Source organism: Canis lupus, chromosome 6 (genome assembly GCF_011100685.1).
Source record: "Canis lupus familiaris isolate Mischka breed German Shepherd chromosome 6, alternate assembly UU_Cfam_GSD_1.0, whole genome shotgun sequence".
NCBI lineage: Eukaryota > Metazoa > Chordata > Mammalia > Carnivora > Canidae > Canis > Canis lupus.
Window position 1 is genome coordinate 26,552,408 of NC_049227.1, and position 21,105 is coordinate 26,573,512.

The 21,105-nt window shown below is 42.8% G+C and overlaps 2 protein-coding genes across 2 annotated transcripts; both read left to right on the forward strand.

Annotated features, from left to right (window-relative positions):
• Nucleotides 1-230: 230 nt before the first annotated feature.
• On the forward strand, nucleotides 231-8,660 carry ARL6IP1 (ADP ribosylation factor like GTPase 6 interacting protein 1). Its single transcript, XM_038540253.1, has 6 exons — nucleotides 231-389; nucleotides 2,617-2,750; nucleotides 3,187-3,306; nucleotides 5,525-5,642; nucleotides 6,247-6,331; nucleotides 6,946-8,660. The coding sequence occupies exons 1-6, from the start codon at nucleotides 354-356 to the stop codon at nucleotides 7,062-7,064; spliced, it is 612 nt and encodes a 203-aa protein (XP_038396181.1). The 5' UTR covers nucleotides 231-353; the 3' UTR covers nucleotides 7,065-8,660.
• A 5,106-nt stretch (nucleotides 8,661-13,766) lies between these two features.
• Nucleotides 13,767-20,820, forward strand: RPS15A (ribosomal protein S15a). The gene is given in 5 exon segments (NM_001252147.1): nucleotides 13,767-13,891; nucleotides 14,947-15,084; nucleotides 15,708-15,787; nucleotides 19,028-19,113; nucleotides 20,689-20,820. Coding segments are annotated over 4 exon segments (393 nt in total). The 5' UTR covers nucleotides 13,767-13,891; nucleotides 14,947-14,951; the 3' UTR covers nucleotides 20,783-20,820.
• Nucleotides 20,821-21,105: the final 285 nt, after the last annotated feature.

Genomic DNA, 21,105 nt, shown 5'->3' on the forward strand with positions numbered 1-21,105 from the left:
GCCGCGGCAGTTCAACCGCTCCCGAAAGGCCTGGGCGGGGCGTCCCACAGCTCCTGGGCGCTGATTGGCCGCTCCTTGTCCCCGCCCCCTCGGCCTGCGCGGCCTCGGTCTCCTTTGACCCCGATTTCAAGCCATGCGCCGGGCCGCGGTTGGTCGGGCCGCCCCGGAGCTTGAGTTCAATCCACCCAATGAGGAGCGGGCTTCGCGGGGCCTGTCGGGAAGGCTGGCTGGTGTATATAAGCGGCCTGCGGGGCGTCCCCTTCGCGCCTGGGTCGCCGTGCGGGTCTCGGCGCGGAGCTCGCTGTGTGCGGGAGGGGCCGGCTTGCGCTCGCTCGGGCGGCACTTCAGGGACGATGGCGGAGGGAGATAATCGCAGCACCAACCTCCTGGTGAGTCGCGAGGGGAGCAGGCAGGGGCCTCCGGGCTTGGGCGGGGGCTCAGCCTGGCAGCGCTCTTGCGGCCTCGTTCCTCCCACCGTGGTGGGCCCGGCCCTCCTCCCCCTCGGCCCCGGGTGGGTGCAGCGGGGCGGTCCCGGACCGGGCGGCCCTTAACACCCCGTGGGGCAGCTACGGGGCGAGGTGAGGACGGCGCGTGACCAGCCCCCGCGGATCGGGGAGGAAGTGGGAGAAGGGGGGGCTGCGATGAGCCTGGGGCGCAGGCCTCCAGGGGCCTGTCTGTCGAGCGCTTTGAACCCCAGGCCCCCAGGCTCTTCTACGGGGTTCCCCTCCTCTTCCCTTCGTTCTTTAGCCCCAATACTTGGGCAGGGGTGGGGGGAGGGGGGAGGACGGGAGAGGGGCGGGGAGGGTCAAAGGGCCACTGGCGAGAATTTGCTGGAGCTGGCGCAGCTTAAACCCGCAGGGAGGCTGTGAACTCACCGCGGGGAACTGGGATTAGAGGTCCAGCTGGAAGGACAGTGGGGAAGGACCTTGGGTTTGCCTGGAGTTTGCAAGGGAGGGGTGTGTGTGTGTGTGTGAGAGAGAGAGAGACAGGTGGACTTTAGAATAAGCAGGGGTCTGAAGGAACTGCAGTGGTGTCTCACGGGCGGATAAATCTAACCTACTTGTTTTCACGGCGCGATCTAGGCAAAAAACGAGAGAAATCCTTGCCTTTTTCTTTTCTTTTTTTTTTGTCCGTTGCCACAACGAAACAGCATTTCATCCTTGACGTTGGATATTCCAAGAGCCCGGGTGCTAACGAGTTTGGTGACCTTGCAGGGCAGCCGTGATGGTGCCAGATTTTCGTTTTGCATTGGTGTTTAGAAATGCACGGCCTGTTCCTGTAACGCACATGCCAGCACACTTGTCTGTGGCTAGCCGAGTTAGCTCCGGCCAAGTTCCAGTTAAGGGGAATTGATCGAAGCACAAAGAAATTGTCCAGCAAATTCACACAGTTTGTTGAGGTGACCGAGCCTGGCCCGAAGCTCAGCTGCTCTTTCCAGCAGAAAGCAGTGTAACTTTAAGCAGAACAAGGCCCTTGGCTTTGGATTTCCTGGGTTCAGATCTCTTAACCTCCATGTATCTGTTACTTCATCTGTAAAATGAGGCGAGTAACAATACCATCCTTTGAATTCATTGGGAGGATTAATTAAAGTATAAGCATATAAAATACTTAGAGCTTCTGGCACATAGTAATCTTCTGTTTAACTATATTAAGCGTGGTGTATATAAAGTCAGGAATGTTGAAGTCCCCCAAGTAATCAGTGTGGCACAGATAGATAGCATCTCTAGTAAGATTAGGCTGTCCTGTCCTCTCTCTTTTGTATATTTCCCCATGATAACATTTATAAGGGCATGTGGGTTTCTTTCTAGTTTTTTTCCTGTACCAAAATCAGTATAGGGTTTTTGTTTTTGTTTTTTTGTGTTTTTTTTTGCCACATTAGCTCATTCCAGAAGTCTACTTTCAGCTAGGTTGTCAGTCTTGCAGAGAAATTTGAAGTCTAACCAAATGTTCTGGTAAGTGTAAGAAGCACTCATTGTATGGAGATACACTGAGCTTGAGATGCCTCATGTAATTTGGTGAAAGTAAGTTTTACTTAATTGTGCAAATGATGCCAGCATCTAAAGGATTCCATTACACAGCGCTATTTTAAAAATTGAATGCTGTTCAGAGAGAGGCTTTCTTAATGGATTTAGAAGTAGGAGTATAAATCAATGAGATGACAAAACAACAGATCAATCAATTCTAACCACCTGAAAAATGAGCACATTTGAAGTGATCTAATTTTATATTTTGGGTGCTGCCACTTAGTGCATGACTTTGAGAAAGCTGGTTACCCATCTAAGGTCACTTAGATGGACCTTATCCATAAGGTCTTATAAGGATAAGGTCTCTTATCCCTACTTTGAGGGCCTCTACTAGGATTGTTAACATTATGTATGAAGAGTAGCCCAGTGCTTGGACTTGGTGACTTGGTGACTGTTAAATGGTAGGTTGCCACCTCCCCCCCCCTTAATTGATTTCTGTCTTGCTACCAAAATTGCAGAATTATTTAGAAACTAAGATAGTGATTTGATTGAGGGCTCTTTTACATTCTTGGTGTCTTAAAAAAAATTAACTGAGAAGCACAGAAATGTTGGGAGTGGTAAAATGATCACTTTACATGTTGGTCTTGTGTAGGCTGCAGAGACTGCAAGTCTGGAAGAGCAGCTGCAGGGATGGGGAGAAGTGATGCTGATGGCTGATAAAGTCCTCAGATGGGAAAGAGCCTGGTTTCCACCTGCCATCATGGGTGTGGTTTCTTTGCTGTTTCTGTAAGTGAGCTATTAAATTATTGTGGATTGTGCTTGTTATTAATAAGGGCTCAGGTAACACACAGCCTCTTTTGTAACCTATAATCTGTAAAGAATGCCTTTTCTTGGAGCAGTTCTCCTAGTTTTCAGTAACCTAAACCAGTTGAATAAATGAGTGGCTCTCACACTTTTTGGCCTAAAGAACCTTTATATTCCTAAAAAGTATTGAGGACCCCAAGGGGCTTTTGTCTCTTGATGTTTACATTAACCATTGCAGCTATGATGTCATCATATTCTGAAGCTTCCCAGAAAACCACTTGTGAGAAATTTAGAATGAAAAGGGCAGATAACTTCTGTGAGACCCAAAAGACTAAGTAGATAAATATCTTCAGCTAGGAATAATAATGACTATGTTTCTCTAACCTTCTTTTTTTTTTTTTTTTTTTTTTTTAAACAGGACTATCTACTATCTAGATCCATCTGTTCTGTCCGGTGTTTCCTGTTTTGTTATGTTTTTGTGCTTGGCTGACTACCTTGTTCCCATTCTAGCTCCTAGAATTTTTGGCTCCAATAAATGGTAGGTGGTGTAACAATTTGGCTGTCTAATTTCTGTGAAGTTACTGAACCTCGTGGCTGTGATTAGTGTGCTGTAATTAAGCACAGAGAATTGTCTAACTATTGGATACCTAAGGGTTAGGATTATTGCTTTTATACGAAGGATTTCTTAGCTGATTCACTTACACATCATGAATTTCTAGTACTACTTATATCTCCATAGTTCTTTTATAGTCTAGCATTTATTTTGCCTTTTCTTTTCTAGACCTTTTTATTGAAGTGAGGTTTTTTGAGGTAGTCTTATCATATATTGCAGAACTCACAATGAGCTTTCCATAGAAGTAGTATGTTTACATTTTACATTTATTTTCTTTGAAATTTAAGATATTTTGCAGGCTATTTTTGAATGCATATGAAAGCAGTAACGTAGATTATTGTTCATTTATTTAGGAACTATTGATTGAATACGTACTTTCACATTAGGCACTGTTCTGAGTGCTGTGAGATATTTTGACTTTTAAGGTTGATTGTATGTTCAAGGTTGATGTTACAAGCTAACTGCAGTGTAGTGGCAGCTCAATGCATAGCAAGTGCTTCAGGATATATTAACGTATTTTAACTGTTCTCTGGAATTGTATCATTTCTCACTTCTAAGTAATGAACAAAACTAGATGTTGGAGTAGATGTTTTTGTTTTTTTTGGTCCTAGTTGCTTTTCTCCTTTCATTGTTTATTTTAATTTGATTAGTAATCTATATGTGCCTTTAATTTCTTGTTCCCCTGATAATAGCAAATTATAAAATAATTATGTAAAATTAATAATTTTAGGTACATGCCTTATGGATCTTTAAGAACAAATTTGGACATTTTAGGGAAATTTGCTTAAATCGTGGGATAATAAAGGATATTTATTTAAAAAGGTTTCCCCTCTAGCAGAATGGATTAGTGTTAGGAAGTGCCCTTTGAATTGTTTTTCACATATAGTAATGGGTTATGTTGCTGTTTTTTGGGCAAGTTTGTAACCATGTAATGTAACAACAAAGGAAATCCATCTCTGACCTTGGCTTTATTAGATGACATTCTAATTGGCTAATTCATAACTCCTGGAGAAAAGTTTCAGAAATAAAAACTGGTAGTTTCATGGTAATCAGTATGTGAGTCAGTCCAGAGCAGTTTTATTTTTTGATCTTCACGAAGAAGGAAGAACACTGTTGCGTAGCCACAGTTCAGCCTTGACCATGGGCAGCATGTAAGGTCTAGTTGTTTACAAGAAGTTCCCTGGGCTCATCTGCAACCTTTCTGCTGTATCTATCACTGTAATTTTACAAGGACAAGAACTAGAGAAGCAAAAAGAACCTGCTCCCCAGTGTGGGTTCTGTTTCATGATAGCAGCCAATATATCTGTATAGCAAAGACAGTATAAGAATCCAAAAAACAGGGCAGCCCAGGTGGCTCAGCGGTTTAGTGCCGCCTTCAGCCCAGGGCGTGATCCTGGAGACCTGGGATTGAGTCCCATGTCGGGCTTCCTGCATGGAGCTGCTTCTCCCTCTGCCTTTGTGTCTCTGCCTCTCTCTGTTTCTTTCATGAATAAATAAATAAAATCTTGAAAAAAAAATCTAAAAAACAAAAATTTTTTTAAAAAATTAGAAAAAAAGGCTTTTAGAGGATCTTTTTGAATTTTTACTGCTGTTTATATTATCCCTCACTGGGACTAAATTTGTAAAGATTTTGGATTTTAGCTGTTTGTTGCTGCCTTGGTATCAAGTATATGAAGCCCAGCTGAGGGTATTATGCTTTGGATGCAGTATTCTCTACTGAAGAGTGCTTAAATACAGCTGTGGAATAGAAACTTCAAGTCTTCCTCAAACTAGTGAGACACTGATGGGCTACGCCTCAGAATTTATTTGGATCTGAAAAATAATACAGGAATAGAGAAATTAATTTAAACTGATTGCATGGCCCATAGTAGCCTTGAGTCTTTTGTTACTATAATTAACCAAATATGGCTTTAGAACCACGGATTACTATTGCTTTGTACATACACATGTCTTTATGCAAAAACTTATTTCTTTGCTATACAAGGTGTCTTAATGGTACAGGAACTTTTTCACAGTTATAAGATAATGTGAATTGTTTTTTATTTAAACTTTCTTTAGGAGACAGTTTTTTAAATTTGAGAGGATGATATATATCTGTTTACTACAAAGACTTGCTTATAGTAAAGGGGAAAATTTTTTGTAGGACCACTGAGCAACAGCAAAGATTCCATGAAATTTGTAGCAATCTAGTGAAAACTCGACGCAGAGCTGTGGGCTGGTGGAAACGCCTCTTTACACTAAAGGAAGAAAAGCCTAAAATGGTACTTTTTTTGTTTTGACTTATTTTAGTAAAGCAGAATTTTAAGATTGAGTCTATTTATACTTCATTGTAGTATAATGATGGCTTTTTTAATAGTTTGATATTTATATTAAATAATCTGATATTTATCATTATCCATTGGTTTAATTCCTCTGAGTACCTTCTAAATGTATGTATGAATTAGACTGAATTATTGGAAGTTAAAATTACATTTTGCATTTAATTTTGTACTCTAGTACAGGGAAGTTTTTGTTTATTTTAACTTGCTGAAATAAAAGACAAATACTTAAGCATTTCTTCTTTCTTAGCTTCACCTGAGGTTACAATGTGAATTATTAATGGTAAAAGTAGTATAATGTATTGTGAACTCATTTATACAGAGAATTACAGTAATTCTAAGAGGGAATGGATAGAAATTCTATAAAGTAGATCTAATGGAGTTTTCAATGGATTTTATGTAACGTATAAATACCAAGTCATCTTAAAGAAAGGTGGTAACAAATACTGGATTATTTTCCAGCCTTTGAAACAACATCCTACAGTTTTGCTTCCAGTTTTGCTTCTTTTTCTAGGAGTTGATAAATTCTTGTTGTTTTCATTATTAGTACTTCATGACAATGATCGTTTCTCTCGCTGCGGTTGCTTGGGTGGGACAGCAAGTCCACAACCTGCTGCTCACCTATCTGATAGGTAAGTCTTTGAGGAAGAACTAGAGGCATAATTCTGGCCACTGAAGTCTGATTGGAACTTAGTAAACACATAGGTGTGTGTTAATCAAGTTTAAGGCACAGATGTAGGAACTGGGAGTATAGAAAAAATGACTAAAGCCCATTTCCTTGTTTTCTGGGAGTCTGTGGTCATACACTAAGTGAAGATAGAACATAATAACCAAGGTGGAAAGTGACATGTAGGAGGTAAAAATAAGCAGTGTGTGTTATCTGAGGTTGGGGCCTCTGATAGAAGTTTCTGGGGATAAAAACCAATGAAAGTGGGACGCCTGGGTGGCTTAGTGGTTAAGTGCTGCTTTTGGCCCAGGGTGTGATCCTGGAGTCCCGGGATTGAGTTCTGCATCCGGCTTCCTGCAGGGAGAGCCTGCTTCTCCCTCTGCCTGTGTCTCTGCCTCTCTGTCTCTCGTGAATAAGTAAAATCTTTAAAAAAAAAAGAAACTAAAAACCAATGAAAGTAATGAGTTTTAAATTGGTTCCTCCTGTTAGAGTGCCTTAATAGTCTGGGAAACTACTTTCTATAAGATGTTATAATCTATAGGAAGTTAATTACCCTAATTTTGTTTGTTTGTTTTTAAGTGACTTTCTTACTGTTGCTTCCTGGATTAAACCAGCATGGAATCATTTTGAAGTACATTGGAATGGCCAAAAGGGAGATAAATAAGCTGCTCAAACAAAAAGAGAAGAAAAATGAATAATGTGTCTGCTTTATTCAATGTAATGAATGGCATATACATTGTCCTTGGGAACAGTTTCTATTATGCTGTCTGGATACTAAAATGTTACAGAAGTAGTTCTTTGCTCTCCCTTTTTCTGCCCTTAGTTAGTAGAAGTTCAGACTTACCAAGTAAGGCATTATGCATAGTGTCTTCATGTGAAGTGTAGCTGGATGCATTCTCATCAGTTGGCCTTATATGGACAACTCATTCGTGAGTATGACTTTTGATTTTTCTCACCCAGGTTAATTGAATTCTTACTTTTAGGCAACTTCTTTAAAATAATATAGTGGTGAACTTCATCTTTTAGTACAGTTAACTGTGACTTTGGATAATTGTTCCAGTTGATCTTTGCTTTAGCTAGATACAAGGTAGTGGTCTGTGGCTACAGGAAGCTGGTTCTACTGTCTGCTTCCACAGTCTGCTTTAACTGTCTGGCTTCATGAATATAGAGACCAAGTTTACCACTTCTGATGAAGAGACCAATTAAGATTCATTCCTCATGCTGTTTCTATACTGTGGGAGAAGAATCCTTCTGGAATAAAATGAAACCATTTCCATGCCATAGTATGTGTTGGTTTCTGCCTTATGCAAAATTAGTAATTTGTAAGAAACATTGATCTTTCCTCCCAAACGGAGAATATAACAGCCTTCGAGCTTTTCTCTCTTTGCTCTTAGACTTCAAGTTAGTAGATCCTTAAAGGCTATTTAACAGCAGGCTTCTAAAAGTTTGTGTTTAGGATTTTTAGCATATTTTTATTTCAGATTTTTAGCTGAAACTAAAGTACATAATAGGTTAAGACTCAGGTCTATGACCTTTACTCCATCACCAGCCAATAAAGGACAGAAGTCTTCCTATACTTAGTCAAGCGTCATTTCAGTAGAAAATAATCTTGTCCTACTAATTTTCCAGACCAGATTAAGCCTTTAAAGGTAAGCCTCAAGAGTCTCATTTGAAAGTAATTGCTGGCTGCTTTGGTCCCCATAGATTTGGCACAGGAGGTGGTGGCTATGCAGGCTTCTGACTTTTTTCCTAGATACTTCTTTGGAGGTTGCAAGGGCAGTTGGGGAGAGCAGACTTTGGCCATGATAGGTGGCCTCTGGTCTACAGAGATTTTGTAACTCCTTGGAAAGTATCTTAGAATCATTCTTCCTCTCAATAGCTAAAAATTTAGAATAGCTGAAATCTGTAGGAATGAACCTCTGAGGGCCGAAAATGTGACATTTGGGAACAGTTCTTAAACTCTGATTAACTAGCTGTAATATAGTTTTGTGAATTTATTGCACTGATGCTGGACCTTGTGGTATATCTGTCCCTAAATAAGTGTTGTTTCCCCCTTCAATATTACTGTAAACAATGGCACCCATTGTAGCATTTTTTTTTAATGTTTAATATGAAAACTACAAACTACCTTAATTTTTACATGTGTTTCCTTATTGTAGATAAGCTTGTCTTGCTATCTGGATTTTTTTTGTGTATATATGTTCTACCAATTAACTACTTTTGCAGTTTTAATCTTGTATTCTTCTACTTTGTTTTGTGTAAAATGGGAAAAATAAAAAAAGCTGGAATCCCTCCTTGTGTCTCACTTTCTTTATACCTTAGCCGTTAAGTTTACATGATTGGATTTGTGAATCTGGTTAATGAACTACCCTGGCTGATAATAACATGCCGACACAGTTCTCTTTCAGAACAAAATGAAGTAAAAGGTGTAAAGTAAATTCTTCAGCAAACATTCAGGCACCATGCTAGATGGAAAAGGAAATACAATGAGTGAGTGATGACCAAAGATGAGTGTGAGACGGTCACGCTGGAAGAACAGGCAGGCTTGAGAGAGTACCTGTCACGATTACCTCTACTTCAGGGCCCAGCTCCGAGTTCAGTGCATCAGGTACTTGCTTATTGGTGGTTAACTTCTGTCTGCACTTTGAACTCTAATTTAAAAATATTTTTTAAAAAAATTTAAATTGAGGGGCACCTGGCTGGCTCAGTCAGTAGAGCGAGCATGCAACTCTAGATCTCAGGGTTGTGAACTGGAGCCCCACACTGGGCATAGAGTTTACTTAAAAAATTGAGGACAGCCCGGGTGGCTCAGCGGTTTAGCGCCGCCTTCAGCCCAGGGTGTGATCCTAGAGACCTGGGATCAAGTCCCCCATCAGGCTCCCTGCCTGCCTGCCTGCCTATGGAGCCTGCTTCTCCCTCTTCCCGTGTCTCTGCCTCTCTCTCTGTCTCATGAATAAATAAATAAAATCTTTTTAAAAATTAAGCTAAATGTTTTATCAATGGGCTTCACTGTCTATACTTAATAGATCTTGGGAAAAGATTCAGTATCCAATTAGAAGCCCTCTAACCCTAGTTCCTCTGCCCAAAAATTTGGGTTTAGAGCCTCCTGGAGTTTTGGTGATACCCAGAAAAGGGAATTTTTAACCCAGTCACTGTAGTCTCCCCATGGTCACCTGATACTTGAAGTGCTGGTCTTTGTGCAGCTGTGATTCATTCTTAGGCCAGTCTCATTTGGCTGCCTTCCCAGCCAGCTTGGCTACTCCTGTGCCAACTCTGCCCATAGCAAATGTCCCTTTTTGACACTTGCTTGGCCCCATCTCCAGTGATGGTCCCACCATCCCAAGAGTTCACAGGATGCTGAGAAGAAGCCATTTGGGGTTGTGTGAAGAAGAGTGAATGGGGGTCCCTGGCTGGCTCAATAAAACATGTGACTCTTCACCTCAGGGTTATGAGTTCAACCCCCACATTGGTCATGGAGTTGACTTAAAAGCAGGGGGTAGATTTTTGAGTTTTTACCAGAGTTGGTTTTTTACCAGCAGTTTATCTTCCACATTTTAACAACTCCGGTCACCATCAATCCTATTTGAAGACCTCTCAACCAGCAGGTTCCAGTTTGCCTGCAGCATAAATCACAAACTTGTGAGGCAATTTACACATGGCCCTCTTCCAGTGCCATTCCTTCACCTTATTTTCCAATTTCAGCCCAGCCATTCTGGGATTTCTATAATTCCCATGCCCTCCTAACTCTTGGAGCTGTTAAAAGTCTAGAATATCTACTGTCACACACAGCCTTCCTAATGATTTGGGATCAGGTAAGATGGACACCCTATTAAGTAGATAGAGTATATACTAGATAGTAGCTTAGAAGAAATCATTTTTTTTTTTTAAGATTTATTTATTCATTTGAGAGAGTGAGTGAGAGTAGGGGCAGGAGCAGAGGGAAAGGAAGAGAGAATCTCCCTGCAGAGCTCAGAGCCCAATATGGGGCTTGATCTCATGACCCTATACGACCATAATCCAAGCTGAAATCAAGTCCTATGCCCAACCGACTGAGCCACCCAGGCATCTCTGCTTTGGCTTTTAAAATTAAGATTAAGCCAATTTCAGATTGAATTTCATTTTCTCACTTGCAAAAAGAGGGTAAAAGTACAGATCTCATATGGGGGTTATACAATTATATTTATTTTGAGGATTCTAGGAGTTAATCTAGGGGAAGCACATAGTGGCAGTAATGAATTGGCAGTGTTAGTACCATTCGTGATAGATCAAATGGCACTTCTGCGAAGTCTTTAGCAACTTCCCAGGCCAACTCTGCATCCTCCCAACACTTCATGTAGGCATCCCATATAGCACACTCCCTGGTATTTTTTTGTTTTTTAAAATATTTATTTGACAGAGCACAAGCAGTGGGGAGTGGCAGGCAGAGGGAGAGGAAGAAGCAGGCTCCTCGCTGAGCAAGGAGCCCAATGTGGGGCTCAATCCCAGGCACCACTTCTGGTATTTTATTACTACGGGGTCTGTTTTCCCTCCTGGGATCTGAACCTCTTAAGGTTCAGATACCTATTTTTGGCCTCTCACGGTCTGGTACAACAGGGGGCACATGGAAGACACTCGTTACAAGTTTGTTGAATGAATGAATGAAGTGTAATAAAGAGAGTGGGAGGGTGCTACTTTTCTATTTACATATGGGAAGGCTCTTGAAGGAAAGTGGGTTTCTTAACTCCCCACTCTTCCTAATGCCCTTAATTAAGGTGAACTCCACATTTTTAGTAAACAAAACATGTAAATGTGCAATCAGTTCATCAAAATGATTTTCATTAAAAAAGCAAATGGGGAAAAAAAACCAGGGCACCTGGGTGGCTCAGCTGGTTAAGAATCCAGCTCTTGATTTTGACTCAGGTCATGATCTCAGGGTTGTGAGATCCAGCCCTACATCTGACTCCATGCTGGACAAGGAGCCTGCTTAAGATTCTCTCTCACTAAAAATAAAATAAAATAAAAAATAAATTTAAAAAAAGATTCTCACTGGGGCAACTGGGTGATGAACATTTTGGAAGGCATGTGATGTAATGAGCACTGAATATTATAGAAGACTGATGAACTCTCCCTCTGAAACTAATAATACACTATAGGTTAATTGAATTTAAATAAAAATGTTAATAAAGATTTCTCTCTAAACAAAAAATAATTTGAAAAAGCAAATGGTCCTTTTGTAATGTAAATTATAACCAGAGAATTCTATATCCTAGAGATGTGCAAACTGAGAGTTTTGCTTTTCTCAAGGTTCATTTAGGTAATCTATAGTCCTGGTGTGGGGCTTGAACTCATAACTCCCCAGATTAAGAGACACATGCTCTACCAGCTGAGCCAGCCAGGCACCCCTCAAGGTTAATTTAGGATTTGGGATGGTGGGGGTGTGGTGGCCTGAGAGACTATAACAATAACTAATGTTGATTGAACCCTCACTCTGCCAGGTTGTGTGTTAGTTTCTCTATTATCTTTTATTGAAGTATAGTTGATATACAATGTTATATTTGAGGTGTACAACATAGTGAATTGACAATTCTGTACATTATGCAATGCTTTTCTTCAAACATCCCAAATATACTCCACCTCAGTCCCTTTGCATTTACTTTTCCCTCTAACTTGAACATTTCTCCAATTTGTCGGGAAGCTTGCTTCTGGCTTTCCACTGTAAGTGTAGTTACCATCTGTCACCATACAACATTATTATAATGTGTTAATCCCTTTTATATGGATTATTTCATCTATTGTCACAGCAACTTCAAGTGATTGCAAGCATCACTCCCATTTTATAAATGGAGAAACTGATTCTCCTATTCATTTATTCATTAAATATGCAAGAAAGGTCTACTGTATACCAGATAATTTTTCTAGAAGCTTTGAGTACAGCTGTGAACAATGCTGACCAAATCTGTTCTTGCTTGGAACTTAGTGGAGACAGGTAAATTCATTTCCAATATTTCAGGTGGTAAGTGCTATGGAGAAAAATTAAGCAGGGCAATGGAGTTAGGGGGGAACGGAGAAAGCTCTGTGAGTGTGTGTGATTGAATAGAGAGCTGAGGAAAGCTGGAAGCTAGCTTCCTGACAAAGTGGAGAAATGTTCAAGTTAGAGGGGAAAGTAAATTCAAAGGCCCTGAGGTGGAGTGTATTTGGGGTATTTGAAGAAAAGCTAGCTAGGGAAGAATGGTGGGGAATGGTCTGGTGTGTCAGTGGGAGGAGACAAGTGTGCACATCGCAGAGGACCCTGAAAGCTTTCATAAGGATTTGGATTTTGTTGAGGGTGATGGGAGCCCTCGGAGACTGGGTGATCTGATTTGGGTTTCAAAAAGGTCATTCTGGCTACCATGTGAGAAAAACAGGGGTGAGAGGGGAGGTCAAGGGGGAAAGCAGTCAGGTAACGAGGCTATTGCAAATATTTCCGATATTAGGTAACTAGCCTTAGGTCACTCAGCTCCAGAGAGGCCTGAGTCAGAATTCACTCACTTCCAGGGTATCAGACCCTGGCTTCAAGCAATAGCTAAAACTCCCTGTTGTTTCCCCCTCCCCCCCCACTTTTTAAAATTTTATTTATTCATGAGAGAGAGGCAGAGACACAGGCAGAGGGAGAATCAGGCTACTGGAGGGAGGCCTGATCAGGATTCAAACCCAAGACCCCAGGATCACGACCTGAACGAAAGGCAGCCGCTCAACCACTGAGCCACCCAGGCGTCCCCTCCCTGTTGTTTCCATTGTTAAAATTCATAAAGTATTTGGTACATGTCAGACATTGTGCAAATCCTGTGCCCCATTAGCTCATCTGATCCTAAAATAACTTTTTTTTTTTTTTTTTTTTTCCTGTGCAGGCTCCATGTCCTGCGTGGATCCCAATGCTGGCCTTAAACTCATCACCCTGAGATCAAGAGCCTCACGCTCCAGCCCCCCTTGATAACTATTAGGAGGTAAAGTATTATTATTATTATTATTATTATTATTATTAACCCCACCTCCCCCGTTTACAGGTAGGGGAAGGTTCAGAGAAGAGACATCAAAATTCGTTCTTGCCCCGGTGCAGAATTACAGATAAAAAGCTACCAGCTCAGAATCCTGAGTGTTAAAAAAAAAAAAGAAAAAAAAAAAAAAGAATCCTGAGTGTTATCGATTTGCATGGGTCCTTTCAGGCTCGCAATGATAAATACGCAAATGTAAACATCTAAGTGGCGAAGGCTTATCATAAAAATTAGCAAACATCTGGGCCCTTTTCCTTTTCAGTTTCTCAGTCTGATAGATGAAGCGCTGGAAGGGAGCGCCCTCGGTCCTTCCCCAGGGCCTCACCTGGAGCGGTCGATTCTATCGGCTCTCTACGCCTCACCCCTGAAGAGGCTCCGCCCCCTTCCTCCGCGGTCTTTCGCCAGGCGACGTAGTTTTGGGGGCCCTCCTGAGGAAGTCTCGCGATAGGCCACCCGCTTCCCATAACTCCGTGCGCTCGCCCCTCCCGTCCTCTTTCCGCCATCTCTCCGAGCCGGTGAGTATTTCTCTCCGAGCGACCCAACGCCATCCGTCGGCCATCGGCGCCATCCTGCAGTCTGAGCCTCGACTTCGGTGCTCTCTGATGATGCCAGAGCCTTCTTGGCCGGAGGATGTTGCCCTTGCGGGGGGCTTAAGCCGACGTGGGGGAGAGTCCGTCATGCCGGTCCGCCGCACGCTCTGCACTTTGGGGGAGTCCGGCCTGTGGAGCGCAGGCCGCAGGACTGGCGGGAACCGGAGCTGCCACCGCCCGGAGAGGCCGTAGCCCCGACTTGCGGCCTTGCGGCCCCAGGACCTCCGCTTGGTGGTTGGGCAGCGCCTTGGCGCCGGGCGGCGGGAAGCCTCGGGGACGGCGGCCGCGGTGGGCTGTGCCGCCTCGCGTTCCCGCCCGCGCCGTGCGAGCTTAGGCGACTGGGAGGCCGCTGAGCGGGGAAGACTGCTTCCGCCCGGGGGCGCTCTGTGGGAGCTAACCTGGGTCTTCGTGGCTCCACAGTTTTCACTGGTGCTTTCTGCAGCTTGGAGAAGCAGGTTGGGTCCTTAGGGTGGGAGCTTGAGGGAGGGCCTCCCGCCTTCGTGGAGGCAGGTGCGCGGACAGCGTTGCTCCCTGTTGGCCGCTGTGGTACGAGCGCTGTCGGGACGCAGCTGTGGGCGGACACACAACGGACGTCTCCTTCGTTACGGAGTGTTCGTGGAAGTGGCATCCTTTGGGTGTTCGGACGAGGCTGACCTCGCATGAGCGGATTTAAAGGACAGTGTTGATAGTACAGGGGCTGCGAGACTTGACAGTTTTGGGGGGAAAAAACGTGCCCTGTGATGGTCACTCCCCTTTCTGAGTGAGTGAGTGAGTGACCGACCGACCGCCCGGCCGCTTGATACGGTGGTTGTGGTGGCTGACCCTGCGCCGGGGATCCTGGGGAACCTGCCTGCTTGGGAGCTGGGACAGCCTCGCCGTATAGGGGCGGAAAGAAGAGGAGGTGTTGGCAGTGGAGTGATGGGGTGCCTTTTGGTGTTGGGGATGCCGGTAAAACCTCTTGTGTTTCCTTCCCTGAACAGCCACAATGGTGCGCATGAATGTCCTGGCAGATGCTCTCAAGAGCATCAACAACGCTGAAAAGAGAGGCAAGCGCCAGGTTCTTATCAGGCCATGCTCCAAAGTCATCGTCCGATTTCTCACTGTGATGATGAAGCATGGTAAGTGTGTCGTGTGTCGCTGCCGTGTTCTCTGTGCTTCCACGTGAGACTATTAGAGTCTGTTCAGTAGACGTGAAGCTGCAGGAGAGGACTGGGAAGTTGGAGCAAAGGGGCAGTCCCTGCTGGGGGGACCAAGGCAGTTGAGTTGGGGTGTGGACAGCATAGTTTGGACTGAGGCTATTCAGGAAGCACTGAGTAGGGGCGGTTGAAAAGAAGAGAAAGTTTGTGACGGTTGCTCTGCTAGTCGTTTGGGAGCTAAGGTGGCCTTTCTTTATGAAATACGGCAGCTGCAACATGTCCTTGAACATGCCCCGAGCTCTTCTCTAAGGGCCTCGGGATGGGAAGGAGGATTCTTACGTGTCTTGGGAGGGGCAAGGGGAAAATAATCCTGCTGTTAGAATTGCAGGGTGGGTTATTTTTGGGTGATGGCTCCTAAATTTGAAATACTAGGCTATGAAAGTTTTGATTCATAACAACCTATCTATCTAAACTGATTAGAGAAACAATCGGATGATGTGAGAGGAAAGAATCTAGGAGGCAAACAGTGGGAGTACGGGAGCATACATATTTAGGTTTGTCTAAATCGTTACCTTCCATTTAATACAGCCAGTTATGTTCTGTAGGTTACATTGGCGAATTTGAAATCATCGATGATCACAGAGCTGGGAAAATTGTTGTGAACCTCACAGGCAGGTTAAACAAGGTAAGGATTGATTTCATTTCCTACATAGAAGATTCTTCCTAAGGATTATCAAACATGATGTCAAACATGTTGTAATTGCCTTTGTAAAACCAAATTAGTGTGCTTGCTCTATCCAGTTGGGTTAAAAAAAAAAAAAGGAATTGATTAAAATCTATTAACTTTTATATCACTCTTTGGTTGATTTGTTCTCCGAAGGTGTATTTGCTCTAGAATTGTTAGTTGAGCTGATGTTTGGGGAGTATGGGCTAGCTGAAGGGAGATGCTGGTGGGTGGGGTGAAAGGAGCACCTGATGCAGTAGTACTGGTGTTTGCATATTGGTTGGTATGCCGCCCGCCCACCAGCTTGAATTTGTGCTGCCCAAGGAGGACCTTTATTCCTATCTGTAAATAACTTTGTTCTCTCTCTTGGTGATTATGTTGTGGGTTTTGAACAGAATGCAGTTCTCTGACAATATTAATATTTTATTTTTGCTGGTGTGGGCTCTACTGGTCTCTGAGTTTTTTACTCCTCTTCAGTTTGATTTGTCAGCATAACCTAGTGGATCTATGTGATCTGTTTGACTGTGGCTTACCTTATTGCATGTATTTTGGGGATAGGTATCTATAACAACTTAGGGTCCCTGAATTGCATTTTGTGTTCCGGTTTCTAGCTTTCAGATTTGCAGGGAGCCTGATCTCCTTTGGTCCAAGACAGATGAGGGGAAAACTGGCCCAGAAATGAGTTGTGGATAGTGGCGGGGCCAGATTTAATTGGTGAGGATATTCCCTGGTCCAGTAACTCGTTTTATAAAGTTTGCTTCCCTGTATAGTAAATTTGCTTCGTGTGTGTGGGGAGATAACCTAATGTTAGATGAAAACTACTGGATGTGAAGTTTTCACGAGCGATTAGGAGAGTTTGCAAGTTACTTTTGAGACTGTTTTGTTTTAGTTGTTAGACTCGAACCTCAAAGTAGAATTTGGATTCACTGTTGCTGGCTCTCACAGGTGTGTTCTTGAAGTAGACTTTCCCTAATTTTAGGAGTTGGGAAGCTGAGATAGGAGTTACGCTTGAGGTCCCCCAAATAGTTGGTAATGAGTGGGGGAGCTGGTTCCAATAGTTTATAGAACATCTTTAAGCTGTCCTGTGGAAGACTGACTTGATGTTTAAAAGCAACAACAATAAAATCGTAAGTTGGATAAGTGCTGTGCACCAAATTTCTCTTGAATATTGACCATACATAAAACTTGAGAAATAAGCATGAGCAATAAGTTTGAACAGGGTATTTCCCAAGTGGAACTCCCTTGTGGCGTTCTTGTTCGGTGGAAAAGTAGTTTGAAAAATTCTCGCCTAAGAGGTATTTGAAATCCAGGACCTGCTCCTTAGCTGTCTGACTTTTTTTTTTTTTTTTTTTTTTTTTTTTAAGATTTTATTTATTTGAGGGGGAGAGAGAACGAGCAGGGAAAGGGGTTTAGATGCTGAGGGAAAAGCAGACTCTACTGAGCAGGGAGCCCAAAGGGGGACTCTACTGAGCAGGGAGCCCAAAGGGGGTCTCCATCCCAGGACTCTGAGATCCTTACTTGAGTGGGAGACCGTTCTTTAACTGACAGGCACCTAACTTGGATTCTAACTGTCTAACTTTGGTTGAGCAAAACAAACTTGAATTAATCAGTTGCTCTGAAGTTGAGTTTTCCTTCTTCCTAGGACACTGTCGCCTCAGTTTCCTTTATGAAAGATGGATGTACCCCATACTGTGGAAATTTAATGGGGCAGAGAAGTAAGGTAGTTTTAGAAATTAGATTAAAATTCTGGTTTGGTCACATCCTAAGATCTCTTTGGGAGAGGTTTATTTTTTATTTTATTTTTTGGGAGAGGTTTAAATCTATTAGCTGAATGAGGGATTTTGCTGCTGGAATACACAGAAGCCTGGGTGTGTAGAGTGGAGGCCTCAAAGGTTACCATCATAGCTTGCTTAGAGGAAGGATTGTTTTTCCCTATTCCTGTGGTGTGGGATTGCCCTTGACAATTAAGTGACACTGTACTGTTAAGATCCTGTTATGTAAAGGGGGATCTAAGTGGGCCTCCTGCCCTAGGGCATTTGGTGGGCCTGATAGGCCCATTTTCAGTGCTTTGGGTTCAGATCTGCCTGCGGAAGTGTAACTATTCTAAAGATTTGAATACGTTCTAACCTCATAGGGGTCTTTAGTATCCTTTTAGGCATTTTTGAACTTGGGTGAATGTGGGCACACAAGTGTCTTCCTGCTGCCTTAGTCCTCTGGGGTTTATACTTCAATGGTGCTAATCCTGAGTGTTCTCACATGATCATTTCCGGTGTATAAAGAGCAGGAACCTTTCTGCACTGATGGATTTAAGTGTATCAGTGATTTGTAGAGTAGGGATGTGTGTGTGTGTGGGGGAGGGGTCACATGTTTAGGTCTGATGGAGTTCTTTGATCTCAGCTTTTACTTTTAAACTCACTTAATCTAATCAGAGACATTGACTAAGCCTACAGTAGGTGCAAATAACCTGCTAGTGAACGTGTCAACACTTACTGTGTTTTAGGGTTTGCAGATAATTGAATGATTACAATTTAGTACTTGGCTCTTGGGGAGCTCACACTGAAAGATAGTTCTTGCTTTGTCCCAGTAGCAAACAGGTGGGATAACTGACTGTAGGAACTCTGTTTGCTTTCCACTCATTTTGCTAGATTAGTTTGGAAAATTTTGTCTGGGGTTGTAAATGTATCCTGGTAGTTCACTGATGTGGAATACCAGTTCTTAGGTTTTAATTTTGTGTCTGTGGTTCCACAAATTCTAATATTTTACGTTTTTAGTTTATAGGTGAATGATTTGAGACTCCACATTTATTTCAGCCTCACTATGTAAAAAAAAGTTTGACTACAACTTTTGTCTAAGGCTTGGTCTCTTACCTCCTCAAAATCTGGCGGCTTGTTCCGGGACAACTCCCTACTAAATAGAGATGTACACCGTGAACCTGATCTTGCCATGTATTGTCTTGTGTTCTGTCTCTTCTATTGACTTTTTAAATACTTTTCTCTTGCCCTAGGTAGGCATAGTCTTAATGCAGTATAAAAGGTGATTTTTTTCAAATGACATTTATATCACAGTTGCACAGAATAGTTACCCATTAAATTTTGATTTGGTCAGTTTATAGAACTATTCAGATGTAAATGCTGTTGGTGTTAACTAAGTTTTCCTGTTATTGGTGAGATGTGAACAGTGTTTTCTGTTACACTTTTACAGTGTGGAGTGATCAGCCCCAGATTTGATGTACAACTGAAAGATCTAGAAAAATGGCAGAATAACCTGCTCCCATCCCGCCAGTTTGGGTGAGTTAATTTTCCTCATTAAAAAGAAATTCATGCTAAGGATTGCTGTGGTGCAGTTTGCCTTGAGCTGAGGTTTTATTGTTTTTTGTTGTTACAGTAGTAATTGTCTCCATCCCCAACCATCTTGACTCCAGGATTAGCTCTTAGGTGCTGCCACATTTTCATTTGCTAGGCTTCAGGGTCTGAGGCCTGTGAGAGTCCAGGGTGAGAGACAGATTTGTGTCCCCTTTAATGTCTGCTCTTTTGGCTCAGTGCATATAGTTCATACTATGTGTTCGTGTGATCCCATTCTGTGGCTGGAATCACTTCTGAAGCCTAGGCTCCTGGGGCAACTGAGTTCATTCTTGGTAAAATGCTTGCTTTCCTACTTTAAAGCTGTGAGGCCTTGGGTAGCTCATGTCCTTTGGTTTCTTCATCTGTTAAAATAGTAATTATTCTCTTAAATTATATTATCACCTGATTTAATTCTGGTAAAGAACTTTAGGATCTGACACAGCGACATAGGGATCCCTGGGTGGCACAGCGGTTTAGCGCCTGCCTTTGGCCCAGGGTGCGATCCTGGGGACCCGGGATTGAATCCCACGTCGGGCTCCTGGTGCGTGGAGCCTGCTTCTCCCTCTGCCTATGTCTCTGCCTCTCTCTCTGTGTGTGTGACTATCATAAATTAAAAAAAAAAAAAAAAAAAGATTTGACACAGCAACATAGTAAGTGCTTATCTGTGGTTAAGAACTTTTTAAGTTGCACCCCTCCATCATGTTTGTTTGGTGATGTGGTTGGATTTCCTCCCACTTCATGGTTACTGAATTACAGGTGTATATATATTATTATGAGTGAGTCATCTTTTTTTTTTTTTTAAGATTTTATTTATTCATGAGAGACACAGAGAGAGGCAGAGACACAGGCAGAGGGAGGAGCAGGTTCCATGCAGGGAGCCTGACGTGGGACTTGATCCCGGGCCCTGGGCTGAAGGCAGGCGCTAAACTGCTGAGCCACCCGGGCTGCCCAGGATTGAGTCATTTCTGATTGTAATTATGATCCTAATTTTCATACCTCACAATTGGGATACCACCTTATGTGTCTTACTTTGATCCCCATAGTAACTCATGAGATAGCCAGGCCAGATGGGATTTCCATTGTCCACATGACTGTCTCTTTATAGTAGCTTGCCTGTGATCACATAGTAAGTGGAAGAAACCATTCATTCAAGTTTATATCAACACTTTATTGCTTTAAACCCTGTCTCCTTACTTGAGAACAGAAAGTGACATTTTTGAAGTTAAAGTTGTTCAGTTTTTGTTTTCAGTTAAGCTGAATAGCATTGTTTCTCAGTGTTAGCCGAGGGCAGGGCTATATGAGTGTGTTGTGTGGCTGAGATTGTTGGAATTGGGTCTTTGGGTTCCAGGATCCATGCCTACAGTGCCAGCGCTAGGAGGCAGCATTAGTCTCTGCGTCCTATTATGGGAAGGTGTCTTAAGCACTTAGGAATGTTGGTCTTTTTCTGTACCAGAAAGCCACTCTATGTTGAACTATTTTTAGGAAAAACTCACCAGCATTTTTTTTCTTAACTCTCCATAGTTTCATTGTACTGACAACCTCAGCTGGCATCATGGACCACGAAGAAGCAAGACGAAAACACACAGGAGGGAAAATCCTGGGATTCTTTTTCTAGGGATGTAATTCATACGTGCAAATAAAATGCCTCAATGGACTCTGGTGCTTCACTCGGTCGTTTTGAACTTTACAGCAGAGTAGCAAGAGCATCTGCAGCTGTGTACAGCCTTTATGTTCATTGGGGGATGCTGTTTCCCGAAGTGAACAAGGAAGTCTTGACTTGTGATAACTCACCATCATGCTCATGGTTCACCAGAGGAAGTTGTATCTATCCCTGAATGGCTGAATCTGGGTTGAGGTCCAGGTGGTGATTCTTTCCCTTCCGGGGTCTTACATTAACCCTGGAAGGAGTGATGCTGTTCCTGTTTTTAGCTTGACAAT

Bases quoted from the DNA above. Each gene is read 5' to 3' on its own strand.
- ARL6IP1 (XM_038540253.1), top strand. From the start codon at position 354: ATGGCGGAGGGAGATAATCGCAGCACCAACCTCCTG. The intron at 2,751-3,186 runs GTAAGTGAGCTA...TTTTTTAAACAG, and splicing joins GTGGTTTCTTTGCTGTTTCT to GACTATCTACTATCTAGATC. The intron at 5,643-6,246 runs GTACTTTTTTTG...TTTCATTATTAG, and splicing joins AGGAAGAAAAGCCTAAAATG to TACTTCATGACAATGATCGT.